Below are 15,643 nucleotides of genomic sequence, written 5' to 3' on the forward strand. Positions count from 1 at the left end.
TTACCCACAGTAAGTAATTTCACTGCAGACTATCCAAAGATATATTTACCTATGTTCCTCCAAAGGGATGGGGCACAAGCAAGAAGACAACAGGAACCTGTTTAACCTGTTGTGTAGCTCTACTTTAACTGTATTCTGCTGATAAAGTGCTTTCTCATTACCAGTGAGAAATATGAAGGTACTAAAAGCTGGCTGAAGCTTATAAATACTTCTAACTTCATAGAAGCAATAATGTTTCAAGCACAAAATTGTATGATTTTTGTTATCACTTTAGAGACTGTAGGACTCTGAGCGCTTTTGACTTGTAAAGCTATCGTACATCACACTCTTTGCTGTTGGTACCAATAACCTCAGCCTTTCAAACACCAGATGCAACTTGCAAAGCCAGGCTTCTTGGGCTGCCGTGTTAACCGAAGCCTAAAGGAAGCCACAAAGAGGGCAGCACGAGGACGAGAGTCAAAGCTTCAACTTTGCTTCTGTGTCCCTCTTACGGCTCTGCAAATGTTCTCCTTGCCAAGAGATAAGAGGAACTGTTTCCTCCAAACCTGCGGCAAACGTAACTTTGCAAGAGCCTGCGGCTCCCAATTGTGAGTATGAAAAATCATTTAAACCTACTAGCTTATTTATTTTGTAGTTCTTTGACTTTGATGTGGACTCTGGAGTTAACAAGATCATAACCCCAAGAGCTGATTCTCTGCACGCTTATGCACGTATCCACTATCACCGACATCACCAACAGGGATCTGTGCCTACTTTAACCAACGGGAAAGACGCTAATGTTGAAATAACACTTGCTTGTTATGATTTGGTAGAAAGCCTGCGGGGAGGCAGTAATTTTCCTGCCCATTAGGAAGGAGTTTCCACAGCCTTTACTTTCTGAAAGTGCCAGTGACTCAGAAAAGACACTGGAAGTGGCAAAGTAACCTGGCCTGCAGCGAGTGGCAAGAAGAGCGAGATCTTTGCGGGAGCTAAAGGGCGAGGAGGAGGTGCTACAGGGGACTTGGCATGCTGGGGAAGGCTGGTCTTGCTAAGATGCTGAGCAGTGACTAAGCAGGACGCGTGTGGGAGGTGGCAGGTCTTTGTTGCTTATCGATCCAAGTTTTAAGACTTCGTTGTTATTCCAGGCATCTGTACGCTTTGTAACAAGTGCTGCTTTGGCGTAGCGTGTCACAGCTTTCTCTGCGGAGTATCCTAATTTCTAATAAACAGTTGAACGGTGTGGTGGCCACCGACTGTGCCGATGACAAAAGCCGGGGTGTGATCTCTCAGTCTGACCTGCCACACAGCGCAGCAACTCCCCAGACTAAAGCCTCTTTGCACCAGACAGCATCAGGGGGTAAAACACAGTACAACTCAAGTCGTCATCTCCCAGCGATGCAGTTTCCACCCTTGGCTCGTTGTTACAGCATGTGCTATTTCACCCTCAGAAACATACACCTCATTTCAAGTCTGCATTTCGTTTTCCTTCGATTGGGTTCTATAAAATCTTCGGAACAGAAATGGAGAATACCTGTCACCTGTTACGTACTTATAGTTAGTGGTGAAGTAATTTCTCCGTCTTCTCTTTGCTAAGCTCAACACTGACCTTCCTGAGATGCCGGGCTCCTGCTAAAAGCAGAGTCCCTACACCTACCTACGTGTCTGTACAGCCAAAGACCACACCAGCCCTTTGGGCCACGCTGTGCGTCAATACTCGGCCAGAAAGCCACCGTGTCCTCCAAAAGCCTCTCTCAGTGTCCATTTCCCAGGGGCTGAAACCCCCTTGTGTATGCTGTCTTTCCCTGATGAAAGTATTAAAAACACGGGCTGTGAACAGTTTCACAAAGAATCCCTCCAGAAATTCATCTGCATCACGGCAATTTCCTGAATACAAATATATTTGCGTTTTTTAAATCACTCTTTGTAATATAGTGTTATGTAACACCCTGAATATCTGCAATACCCTCATCAACCACACTTTTCATCTCATCAAAACCATAATTTGGCAAAACGTTGCCTGGTATTAACTCCATTATTCTCTTTTAGTACTCTATTAATTGAAGCCAGCATCAGCTGTGCAATTTGTTTGTCTGGGCTCAGTATCAGGCCAACGAGACTACAATCATCTGGGACATCTCATGTATCCTTTTAAAAAAAAAATCATGCAGTATTTGCGTCTTTCAGTCTTCTGGAGCATCCCAAATATTCCAAAACATAAAGAAAATCATAGTTAGGGTCCTCTTTGTCCACCTTCATTTTTGTTTTAGCTCCCGAAGTGAGTTGTCCAAATCTCATGATTTTGAAAACATCACGCTTTGGTAGCAGCTGCCTAATGCTTTTGGTAATAAGTTGATGTGCACTTAGGGATGAAAAGCTGGTGTGCCCAAGCAGTTACTGCTCCCGGCGGCCTGTGCTGCGGCTCTCCTGGCGATGCCAGTCCCTGAAAGGGGGACTCCGGACTCCACTCTTGAACCACTCCGTCTTACAACCTGGGCTGGAATCAGCATTTCTTCATCATTTCTAAAAAGGCCGGCAATTTTGGCGCTGACTAACGAGCTCTTCAGTTGTCCCGACACTGGGAGGGAGTTGCGGCAGACGGCTGAGGTTGCAGTCTCGCCTGAAGCCGCTGTTGAAGGTGTGCTAACACCCAGAGTTACGCTGGAAATGGAAAATATTTCTACTTGCTTACCACCATCATCATATTGGTGTGACTGCCTCATTTTACTCTTTACAAGTACCAGAACAGAAATACTCAATGACATGTATTATTGACAAAACCTACTATTTCCACCTGATAACGGTCTGATACTGTTATCAGGATGCCATATTTTTCCTTTAATGTGCCAGGGGAAGAATGCCTCCTCGACAGAGCACTCCAGGTTTAATTTTAATTATTAATTTTCCACTGATCCTAACCTCTGCTTTTTACCCATCACCATCAACTTCCCCTCTACTCCATTTGTTATGTTTCTAATTGTTCCTTTGCTTTTCCTCTAAGCTGGTTGTTTTTGTAACCAGCATGAAACTTTTCCTCCTAGATAGTCTTTTGGGGCCTTCAACAACATGCTTTTAATGTTTCCCAATTATCACCCACTCTTTTTTCTTTTTTTTTAACCTTTGGCTCTAATAATTGTTTCCAACTTTTTATAAAGTGCCAAGAACATCTCTATTATTGGTTTGGGCTGGGTTTTTGCTCATTATAAATGTTATTGGGCCACGATCACTTGTATTGGTATCTGCCAAAATGAGGGCTCTCATTAATCCTCCCCAAAATGTGGCCTTCAGTGTAACACACTCCGGGCTGTTATATTGCCAAAGCACAGTGCTATGAAGAGATACTTGGGCTTGCTTGCTGTAAATAAGGCATATCTCCAATGTAAACAAGGTGTATCTCCATCAGACAGCGGCATCAGGCAGCCCTAGCGAGAAGGGACAGCTCACCCCCGGCTCGGCTGCGCGCCTCCCCCCAGCGGCCTCAGCCCCCGTAAGCAGACAGTAAGAAATCTGGTTATTCTGTTCATTAATGAGATTTTGTGCTCTGTAGCCGACACTGGCTAGTATTCCTCCCGGTGTTTTGCACAGCAGGAGACGAATCCCTTAGCACTCAAGACCATTTACTTCTGACTTGCCAGCGAGGAGGAGAATTGGGAAGGGTGTACATCCACACCCACCCCGCTCAGAGCGGCAGCTGTTAGTTAAGACTGGCTCGGCATTCCAACGCGTCCTCCTTCGCTTGACCTTGAGCCATGCTTCACTCCCAGTTCATTGCAGGACATTTCTAAATTGATGCTCGACTATCAAAAAGATGTAACAAATGATAGGGAACCTGCTGACGAACTAGATGGCAGTGTGAATTTCTTATAACATTAATGGAGATGCCTCCTCTGCCTGAGATTTGCACAAGTGTGCAGTGTAACACGGCTTGGATCATTTTAGCTCATACGCTCATTTATTTCAATAGTCAGCTGAAAGCCAGCGAAAGCTGCATGGACAGGCTGTGAAGACAAGTTGTTGGGGTGCGGTGAGCTGGAAAAAGAGCGAGGGGCAAGGAGAGATGGGGGTCAGTAAAGAGGAACTGATCTCGGTGCTCAAGACCCTACAAATTTGGATGTTTGTAATCAGATGGTAAATTAAAAGCAGCACTAATTTTTAATGAAGGCAGCCAGCAGAAAGCAGAAGAATCGACATTACACGCAGAAGGGTGTTAAAGATTGCCTAAACTAACCTCTTGCGCCTGCCAAAAGCAGGGAAGGGAAAAAAAATGCTAGCAAATATCCCGTTACTTTTAAAATCCCTCTCAGTTGTGTTTTCCAGGTGGAGTGGAAAACCATTTTACTTCTGTTAATCTCCATCTGAAAAGCCATTTTATTTCTTTTAATTTTCCATTGCAAAAATATTTCCTCCAGAAAGAAGAATGTGCCCTTCCATACGCCCCTGGGATGTACACCTCTGCCTAAACAACAGAAGAAAGGAGACAAAACAAGGCAGCTGTGCATCTCTCATTTAAGCGATGCTGCCACATGCTCTTGTGGCTTTTATTTTTGTCTGTGCTCCCTCACTTTCCTTCTAGTTAGTAGAAGGTACCTCTTCTTGTCCTCCCTTTCAGCCATGAAGTCTTCAGGACAGGGACCTCTCCGTAAGCTCTCTACACATTTATACTGCTGATAACTAACAGGGAAACCAAGGAGCCCCCGGCGAGCGGAGACAGCAGTTTGTGTCACTAAAATGCCAAGTGCTGACCTGCAAAACGCAAACCGAAGTTGAGATCGGGGAGTTCAGCTTTGCCAGGCGGAACCGCAGCCCTCCACAAAACTCCCACCAGCTCTTGCTCCCCAAGGTAGGCAAAGAAACCTGCCCCCCCCAAATTCTCACAGGTTTTTACCCAGAAGCGTGGAAAAAACAATTAACGAAGCCCTGGTCTGCGTGTTTCAGTAAGTTTTTTGCTCAGGCTGGTTTAGCAAACTGGCACCCCCAAGCTGCCAGCAAAGCCGTGCTGCAAATTCAAAGGGGTTCTCGTGCCAAACACTGGGCGACCGCGCTCGAGGCTCTCTCTTCCCAAAGTAACTTCATGCTTTGAAGCTGAACAGCAGAACGAGGCCAGAGATGAGACCAAAACATCCAGAACATCAAGGGAAACCAAAGAAGTGGTTAAATGTGAACAAGAAAAAGGACAAAAAAAAAAGGACATGAAAAAGTGTTCGTCACAACCCTTGACGGCTGCTTTATCTATGCTGCGGCTGTGGTAGGCTCTTTGGAAATGCGATGCTCTGAAAGTATAAAGGAGACAGGATTTGTAGGAAAAAGTAATATCTTTTATTAGATCATACGATATAGTCAGGAAAAAGAGTCAAGCCTTGGGCACACAAAACCTCCTGGAAAACTTGTCTGACTTTTTCAATTACATTGATATTAACTCTACCTGCAAATCCTGCTTTGCTTTGGCTACTTCCAGCCACCATGAACGTCGTCTCTATAGGTGATCACCTCTCTACATTTGCGGGGGTTTTCACCCCCATTCTCCTGTGGTTTGCTGGAGTATTTTTTGCTGTCGGGCCAACAAGGCAAGAATAATTACTGTATTTATCACACACTGCTTCATCTCACTTATTTATACCTTTTCACTGCTTTCAGGCTGGTTTGCCGGAAACCGTGCAGCAAAGCTGGGAGCACCAGGAGGCAGACCCTCACTCATGACTCCTGGCCTTTGCTTTAACCACCTGGAAATATTTTTCCCCTTTTGGGCCGAAAGCTGTGAGAAAATCCTGCTGACAATAGCGAGGGAGAACTGCTTAATATCCTTATATATTAGAGGGTCTAAATCCAGGTCTTACATGCAGTCTCACAAATAAATCTTTAATTTTACTATTGGGAATGTATCACAGCCCTAGTAATTTTTATACAGAGGAAAGAGATTAGCAGACATTTTTCTCCTCACATAGATGGATTACTTTGCTCTGTTCTTGACCGTCTCAAAACCTTAAAGAGACAATGACAAGTTTGCCAAACTCCTTCCAGGAATTATCTAATCTTTAAGTATTTTTCAAAACAAGACAAAATAACACACTGAATGAAAATGTTTCTCTTTTTTTCAGTTGAACTGAAAACTGAAAATGTTCAGTTAATGTTTTTGCCTAAAAAAAAAAAAAATTATTGGGGAAAACTGTACAAATTGCAAGATGTCACACTGCTCCAAAACCAAAGCACTGAAATAGGAATTTTTCTTCATTTATTCCATAGCTGAAACAATAAAGATTTCACACAAATTTAAGTATTGTTTCAGTCAAATCAAATGGGTATTTTTTGAGAAAAAAAAAGCCCAACAACCAAAACATATGCAATATTTCACCCATGTAATCGTTCTTCTCCAGTGGTGATCTGCCAAGGAGTGATGCTAGACTATGGGCAAAAAGATCCTACAGGACTGGAGGGCTTCTACAGCAACAGGGCAGAGTCCTGACAACAGAAAAATCTTAGTTTCTGTGTCCAAAAGCTACAGGAGGATATGTTTTGTGTGATATTTGTTAAAAAAAAGTCATCGCTTTTACATCTGCTGAGAAAACACTCTTCTTCCCGGTAGTCTCTTTATGAGCCATGCAAATGGTGCTTTGCAGAGCTAGAGGCAGAGATGTACAGCGGTAACTATTTTTAGACCGCAAATTCTCATGGATTTTAAAAGGGCTTTTGCATATGGAAAGTAAAAAAAAAAAAGAAATGCAAAGTATTTCAGGAAAAGGATAAAATGATTCATAGACAGTTATAGAGCAGAAGGGAGGGGTAGGTGCTTTTATCTTCTGTTGACAGGGTTGCTAGCGGGAGCCTCAGCGCCCGCGGGGAGGGCTCGGTGCACGCCTCCCACTGCCCCACGGGGTCCCTTGCGAGCATCACCGAGCAGCTCCCTCAAGGATGAGAGGGAAAACCACTACATCAAAAAACCTGCTCTTTCAGCGGCTTGATGGGACAGTATGGCAGCCTCCACGCTCATCTGTATGGCTGCCTCCACAGTCGCTTTCCCCCTGCACTAATCGCCTTGCCTGGCCTGTCGGACACCCGGTGTGAGACGTATGAACGAGCAAGGAAGGAAGTTTGTGCTCCGAGATGACTCTGATGTGATAGATGGCGGCCAACAACACGGAAACCCTCTGCAGAGGGCTTTCTGGCTCCCTCCCAAGGCACGCAACATCTTGATGGGCAAAAAAAAACCGCTCAGAGAATGAGCGTTGTGCCCGTTTACATACAGAGTTGGCATTTCAAGTCACAGAAAAATTTCTGCCCGCTTCTTTGGTAGCAGAAGTGCGCTGGAGCAAAATCAGCACTGGAGACAAAAATAATTAGACATCGCCTTTAGTTGATTTTTGATTAACCTTGCTCAGTGGTGGCTGTGGGACTGCCCGGGAGCTCAGACCTCTGTCGTACCACGCAGCAAAATCAGAGGGCACCTTCTGTGGCTCTTAACGCTTCCCCACACACCTGGGTCGTTTTAGACCTATCTGTGTATGTCACCCAGACAGCAGCAGATGCATTTGTTGACGATTTTACATTGGCTGATGAAGTCACATGTCCTTGCACCTTTAGTTTATGTTTGTCTGCTTCCTTTGATACACTGTTAATAAGGTGTTTCGTTACTGCTGGGGGTGAAAAATGACTATGTTTATGTGTGTTTACCTCTCTTTTAAAGGGAGATGAAGGGTAACTGTGATGACCCAGGTAAATAGTGGCTGCTTAGCCCGGCATTAATCCTAGCAAAACACAGGCAATCGCAATGGGATTCAATTGACTAAGAACTAAAGAATATGAATATAATTAACGCCAGCCAAAACGGTCTTATGGAAAGTGGATCTTGTCAGACTAACCTGATTGTCATTCTTTGATGAGATTACAGGTTCACTTGAAAAAGCTGGGTTGAACAGATGTAATATACCTAGACTCCTGAAGGGCGTTTAACTTACTACCATGAGTTATCCGATTGCAAGAGCAGCAATACACAACATCAGCAGACTATAGCATAGATGGATTAAGAACCTGCTACCGACACCTCAAGTATTTGTCATTGGGGGAGTCATCATGAATAGAGGTGTTTCTAGCTGCGCTCGACCGGGACTGACAGCAGTCTCAATACCATTCAACATTTCTAACCAGAATCATGAAGTTAATTTAAAAATAATAAAAAAAAATTCTGGATGATACAGAAATTGGTGAACCAGCAAACAGTGGGAAAACAGGGCAGCCAAAGCAATCTGGATCACTTAGTACATGAACAGAGCCAAATACAAAGTATGTATGTCCAGGAAGAAATGCGCACAGAATGAGAAGCTCCGCTGCATGACCGATGGCCAAATGACCAGGGCAACTGTGGGCGGGAACAAAGAGACTATTCACCTTTGCTCAGGTAGACAGGAACATACTGCACGTACTTCCAGTGCCCAAATTTTGAAGAAATGAGCAGAGAGGTGAAAAGAACCGCAAAGAAGGATTCAACTCATTTGGGGAGTTTTAAACAGCTCTGTTTGCTTAGTTTATCTATCTGAGATGGAAATTAAGTCAGCTTTCATTCTGTAAGTAGCTTCATCTGGAAAAAGCACCCAGTCCTATACAGCACTTCATTTAGAGGAGCAAAGCATAAAAGTCAATGGCTAGAAGCTGATTTCAGGCAGGGAATAAGGCACGCATTTTCACCACTGGAGTCAAGTCTCAGGGTAAGAGGTAGAGCCACTGCTCACCAGAGTCTCCAACTCAGGACGGGCGGCCTTCTGAGCTATCACTTGAGTCACATGTAAGTTATGCTTTAGTCAAAGTCAAGAAGATTACTGGGTTCAATATAGGCGATCGAATGAAAGCTGTAGGTCAGATTATAGATGATCATTTTTAGTCTTACACACCTGAAGCTAGGACTCAACAGGAGTTTAAGTCCACACGATTCCCTTTGTCACACAGAGCTTCCATGTGGTGTACGAACCACTACTGAATCCAGTGAGTGTACGAGTTATGGCGACTCTAGGTTTTGGGAGGGGCGAGGGAAATATTCTAAACTTTGGGTTTTCTCTGCACTGAACAATGTTGATTATGGGATTTGCTGGTACCACCTAGGGACCAATGCACAACAGAAAAACACAATGTAACACAAATAATTCATAATATATCACTGATAGCTGGGGAGAAGAATGATGAAGACTACTGCTTGCTTTTTGCTCAGATTTTGCAACTGCACACACATATTTGGCCAGTGGTTGCTGCCTTCTTCCATTCTGCACAGTTAGCAGCTTTGGAGTATTTTCTCTCTTGCAGCCCATGCTAGATGTCTTTTCTGCCATTTAGGCCTTAGTTCAGTGAACTTTGCATGGATCTACCCTAAGCACCTCAAACTTTAGCTAGCAAAGGTGCAGCTCCCTAGCATTTATAGATGTGTCAGAGATGTGCTGTATACTTATTTTCCTTGCTAAATTCCAGTTTGCTTTTAGTATTATTATTTGAGATGCATTTTTACCTGTGCTTAAAGTTTAGAGGATATAGGTCCAAGATACTTTGCTCTCATCCGATACCACTCTTCAAGTATGTCAGTACACCTTAACAGTGAAAAGTCCTAAGTTTAAAGGGGCAAGAGAAGTTTTTCACAGAGGGTGTTTCTATTAGGCGGGCTTTTCCTGTCTTCTTTCTCTCCTCCAGTGGCAGCTAGGTATTGCTGAACTGGAGAACCTGTTGCCAAGCTTTTTTTCAGGTAGTATTTGAAGATGAATGGGAGGAGATGTATTTATGCTTCTCACTGAGCTAACAGCAATTTAAGAGATACTGTTCAAGATAAAAGCCAAATCTACTTTGCTTAAAAGTATGGATGTAACTTTGAATAGTTTCTTTAAGTAACCAAAAAAGGAGCCCCAAAGGGAATTGGGTTTATAAGCTGCAACATCACTTAAAGCACAATACAGATAATTGGGTACAAAAGCACATGTTTGAAATTTCCATGACAAATCACCTGATGTTTGGAATTTGGGATTACAAGTACATCCCATCCTCAACACAGCTCATGAGTCAAGGACTTACGATTCGTATGGATGAGTATCAGCAGACAATCTTCCAGTAGGCACAGCTATAGGAATTTTGGATGGAGACAAATTCCAGTGTTTACTATGACTACAACCTTAAAAGACAACTAGAACTTAAAACGAACTATTATGCAAACTGTTTTTATCACTGACTGACAATATTATATGGCAGGAGATTATTTACCTGGAATGCTCTCCAATTTTCTACGAAGTTCCTCATTTTCTTGTTGCAATGAAATTACCTCCTGCTCTAGCTCTTGACAGCGAGGGCAGTAACCTTCTTCCTCTTCCTCCTCTTCCTCCTCTGGAAGTGTAGAAGACGATGGGTGACCATGAGATTCAGATGTTGCTGGAGATGTCCATCCACCTAAAGTGTGTACTGGAGAGGTTGAAAGTGGATCCACATCTGCCAAATGGCTAAAATCATTTACTGATGAGGTGTTCTGAGAAGGGAAGCTCCCAGAAAGCAAATAGTTCTGAAGGGAATCGGTAAAAACTCTCAGAAAGGCTGAGGTTTGTTGTTTCTTTTGCATATACTGCATCTCTATGTCTAAAATGTCTGACGTCTGACTATGGACCATTTTCCCAAGCTGACATTGCTCTTGTCTTTCACTATAATTTGGGTTTTCCTGCTTTATACAGGAAATCATGGACTGAGAGTGATTGTTGTCCAGTAGTTTTCCACCACAATTTAAGAGACTTAGAACCCGGCTGCATTGTTGGGCAAAGGCATCCAGAATCATTCGACTCTCTGAAACAAAAGAAAAGATGAATCACAGAAACCTAATGCAAAAGGTTACGCCAGTCAGTAGCAGCTAGATGAATGTACACAACCCTTTACAGTAGCATGCATTTTATTTCTGAACACATTAAAATTATGGCTTCTGCTTTAATACTTCTGCAACACTGTGATTTAAAACAATCCCGACTTTGCTTCTATATTGAGAGTGCCCTTGTGCCCTTGCTGTTAATCAGAAATGCATTGTGATGATAGTCACTGCTTACTGCCATCTTCTTTCAGAGGGATTAAGACAGGAAAATGGGGAAGAAAATACAAATTCCATCCAATTTGCTACAAGTACAAGTTCAAGTAAGTATTTCTCTGGAAGCCTGTTTCAGGCTGCTGGTGGGCACTGCCTGTACATTTTTGCAGGACTTTGCACTACACCTTCTTCCTATGCCCTGCTCCTCCCCAACAAGGCTTCCAAGCGTTGTTTTTTCTCCCTTTCATCTTTACTGCACTTGCTTGACAGTGGGCATGGGACACTTCATGTGACCCACTCCCAATTTTATGGACTTTGCTTGTTCCTTTTGCTTTAGGTTCCACGAATGTCCAAGAACAACTCAAGAGTGATAAGCCCAAAACCCTCTTCTTACATCAAGGAAAGGCATCAAATGTACAATGTGAAGCTCCTGTGGTCAGAGGAGGAATTTTTTCTGTCCTGCTGACCTCCTATAAGTTTGTGGGTAGGCCAGTATCATGCAGTGGAGAGCAGTGCAGAGTTCTTCAAGCTGCTCTGGACATAATCAGAAAACTCTACGTGGGGCTGTGCAGCAGTTTCTGGAGGCAGCAGCTCGGCTCTGGAAGCAGGATAAGGATGCCAACCTGCACCTAGTCAGCCTTCCCTCTAATGATGGGAGGCGTCACGTCTCAGGGAGCAATAGCAGCTACAACCTAAACCTCCATAGTAGGATGGTTCATTTCTGAGCGTCTACGTATGTAGTGTCAAGCTGCTGTAACAGTTCTTGGACCCAGATGGAAAACGACCAAGACACTTGGCTCTGATTTACGGTATGACCTGTTAGGTTCCCTGACAAAAATAATTCCTGTTTAAAAATTTTTAGCTTATTCACAGCTGAGTTCCTCTAGGTGCCTAAAAAGATGTAACTAACATTCTGCATGAGATTAAAAAAAAAAAAAAGAGTGGTAGATTTAAGCGCTGCCAATTTTGGAGAGCTCTTCTCAGGCAGGCTTGACTTTTAGAAAGTGACAAACGCATTTACTTTTGAAAAGGCAACCTGCTACAGATGCATGAGACTAAGCAGCCCAGATCTTCATCTACCCTAACTTCATCATTAGAGACGAAAACATAGCCTCATCACACTGATAATACGTAAAGAACAGAAACGTTCAGAATTCAGTCCTTTAAGAGGTGGCACTTCTCATGGTACTTCTCCATGATCCAGAAGATACACCTTCTGGTGGAAAATCTACTTCATGCTGAGGTTAGTACAGCTGGCCTGAAGAATATTTGAAACAACACTAATTTGCATTTTTACCATCCTCCGGATCTCTGCAAAGAGGGCAGGGCTGAAGCAGCATACAAATGCTTTCAGTCTCGAACGCAGCCTGAGGAGACTTCCCAGCAGGAAACCCAAGGATGTGATCTCCCAAGGACTCAAACGTGAGGCAGACAGAATACTCACAGGCGCAATACTGGGCTACAAGGCTGCCCAGGCCCAAGCAGAGACAGCCCACCGGCGCGGGAAGGATTGGGGTGGCCCTAAGACCACTTAAAGCATCCTCGCAATCAGCCTCCTGTACTAACGAGTCGTACCACACCCCTGCAGATGGTCTCACACGAACCAGGGCAGATTTCTCCAGCACATCTTTGATCCAAAACGTTAGGCGATGCCCTCTGTCCACATTACAAACCCAAAAGGGCAGACACGCACAGGCACTGCTGTCCCCTTTGCAAGTGGGCGCCGGTGCCAGGTGCTCTGTAGCCTCCATACCTGCTGTCCCTCCTTCCCTTTTACTGCATTAACCTAAGCCCAGCTCTCTTTAACCCTTACGATGCAAGTGCAAAATAACCCAGCACAACAGACGTAATATAAATCAAAAGCACGGAACCCCGGTGACATTGCAGCTTTCTAGCTGGGACCTACTGATAAACCAAAAGAAAATCAAGAAACTCAAGCATCACTAACAACCTTAAGTTGTGCTTTCTTTGCCTTATTTCTTTACTTCTCACATTTTCCCTTTAAAATTATCATAGGATGGTATTGATTGGAACTTTGCAATCCTACTACAGAGCAGTTTTTCGTTCATTTTAATCCTATAATCCGATTCCAGACCTGAAGTCATATTTACTGTTCGTATTTTAATCATTATGGTCCCTGTTGACAAAACAGTTACTCATTCTTTGCGTATCCTTGTTGCACGGGGACAAAATATGAATGAAACAACTGAAAAGGGGTTAGATTAGTATAAGATATGTTATTCTAATATTATGGTTTCTCCTAAAATATGGCAAAAAGTAACCTGACATTTCAAATACCAGTTCTGAAGAATGCTATAATACACACTAACATCAGTAAAAATAAAAATGATTAGTTTTGTTGTAAATTGAATGCATTAGGCACATTCACTGTGATAATGGCTTAAAATGTAACTGAAATTTTATATAGAAATGACTGTATTGATTTAATTTTCAGTTCAGTATCAGATCTACTACAAAGACACTATGAGAGCAACTGCTGCTTTCTTCTTCACTTTAACCCATACTCAAAGATATAAAAGTGAAAGTCATGACAAGGCAGGGCTATTTTGAAACGCTAGCAGAAAGATTCGCAAATGCTTTTTTTGTGGGTACCGCTGGGCAGCAATAGCGAGGGATGCTCTCAGCACACATTCTGGAAACATCTGGCTCTGTGCTGAAGTGGGTACCACATTGAAGCGACTTCTACACCAGTAATGGCACCCACAGCCTGAACAACCCTAAATGAGAATGATAACTGCAGTTATTTCTTGTGATGGAGAAAAAAATAAAAACAAATGCATATATCGTAGAAATTGGGATTTCAGCTTTTACAGACTGACTGTAATTAGAAATGCAAGCACTGTGCAATGTCTAATCACTAAGAAATGACAAAGTTGTTCTTATGTGATTACTACTGAATAATCACTGATCTATGATTCTTAATTGATTTAATGTAATGTATGTATTTTCTAGGAAAGGAAGATTCTATTGAAATGACTTCACTGGACTAAACCAGTGTAAACAGTTTATTAAAGTCTTATTGTGATATTCCTTTTCCTTATTACGATGCTCACCAACCATGTAATTCTAATGTCTCAGACCCCACAGTCTTTAGTCTTACAGAACTTCTATCGACTTTAACTAGACTTCTGCGTGAAGGCAGACTTGCCAGATCAGGCCCATAAAGTGCTAAAAGAGCAGGATTAAATTGCTAAAAGTATAAGTATTCCTAACTTGATTATTTGAGAGTGCAAGCAACCAGAAGATAATATCACATGGCAAATCAGGTACCAACTCCTGGATATAGCATTCATCTTTACATCTTTTTCTCATGGATGCTGAACTATGGGGCTTCTTAGCTATCTGACTGCCAGACTGAAAACAGGGTTTTAGTAAGAGCAAACTTCTGAAACTCAACCTGACAACTTACACTGATGCATCAGAAGAGATGTCCGGAAAGATTGGCAGGTATAACATCAGCTTTTCCTACATCCGAGGATCTTTGCAATACCTAGACCAGACAGCTTTATTAATAAGGCATTGTGCTGGGTCTTAATGGCTCTGGATTCAGGTCATGGCTTTTCCATAGTTTCCTTTGTAACCTTGGGCAGCTGGTTTAAAAAGTCATCTTTATAACTATTGAGCGGGTCTGAATACCATACATTCTCCCCTGCAGGGAATGTATTCATTGGTATTTAATTTTCAGCAAGATTCGAAAGTCTAGGTTCCTTAGCAATTTCAATCATCTCACTCTTCACTTTGCAGTGTTTCAGTCCTCTCACTTGATGATTTGCATTTCTTGATTTGTTGGATTATCATCGTATTATTATTACTTTAGATTCTGGGGCAGCAGCTCTGTACCCCCCAAATGGCTTTGTCCATGCATATAGACTTTGTCATTATGTTTTTAGATATGAACACCGCTGTAAATATCTATGCTTGAGTCACAAAATCGAGAGCGCTTGACACCTCCCATGACTAAGCGATGCTTTCTTGGGTGTTTTGCATGAAGATCACCGAGACAGTCCGGCGGATGAAGACTACAAGTGTTTGGCCATTTCAGTACTGATCTGATAGATCTACTTCCAGATGAGGGTTCCCAACTTCTCGGTTAAGGCCAAAATTATGATCTTCACCTTCTCTGTTCACTTAAAGAACTTTTTTCTGTCCGGATGTGACAGAGCTTGATTAACTGGTTGTGTTAAACATGCCAGGTTGTTGGCACTGCAATAACACCTCTAAGACAGCTCTGCTCTTCTTTCTCTGCTTTCCAGGAAAGCCCATCTTAAATTTCAAGGCACACTGTAACATCTACATCATGACTTCCTAAGGAAAAGGAGTTTCTTTAGTGGACTATAACACTGTTTAATGTACATGCTACCAAAGACAAAGATACACATTGTTTTCATACCAGGAAAATAATCTGAATAGACTAATACAGAATTAATATTTTACAGGAGCAAATGGGTATCTGCTAGTGCTTTGAATGCATCCATTTGTGGGACTTACTCTGCATCAGCAGTGGTCAGAGTAACCACTATTTACTAGGGGAGAGAGAAGGCTCGTGCTGCAGTGCAGCTCCACATTTCTCGTCATAAGATGACATTTCTCATGCAGGATCTTTCCCCACAAGATGGGATCTCG

The 15,643-nt window shown here is 42.8% G+C and overlaps 1 protein-coding gene across 1 annotated transcript in view; it reads right to left on the reverse strand.

Annotated features, from left to right (window-relative positions):
- Nucleotides 1-15,643, reverse strand: part of BEND4 (BEN domain containing 4) — a 33,164-nt gene that overhangs the window by 13,952 nt on the left and 3,569 nt on the right. Inside the window, exon 2 of the mRNA XM_075148985.1 lies at nucleotides 10,201-10,767. Within this exon, the coding sequence (XP_075005086.1) occupies nucleotides 10,201-10,767 (567 nt within the window). The remainder of the gene's footprint in view (nucleotides 1-10,200; nucleotides 10,768-15,643) is intronic.

Source organism: Calonectris borealis, chromosome 4, assembly GCF_964195595.1.
Source record: "Calonectris borealis chromosome 4, bCalBor7.hap1.2, whole genome shotgun sequence".
Lineage (NCBI taxonomy): Eukaryota > Metazoa > Chordata > Aves > Procellariiformes > Procellariidae > Calonectris > Calonectris borealis.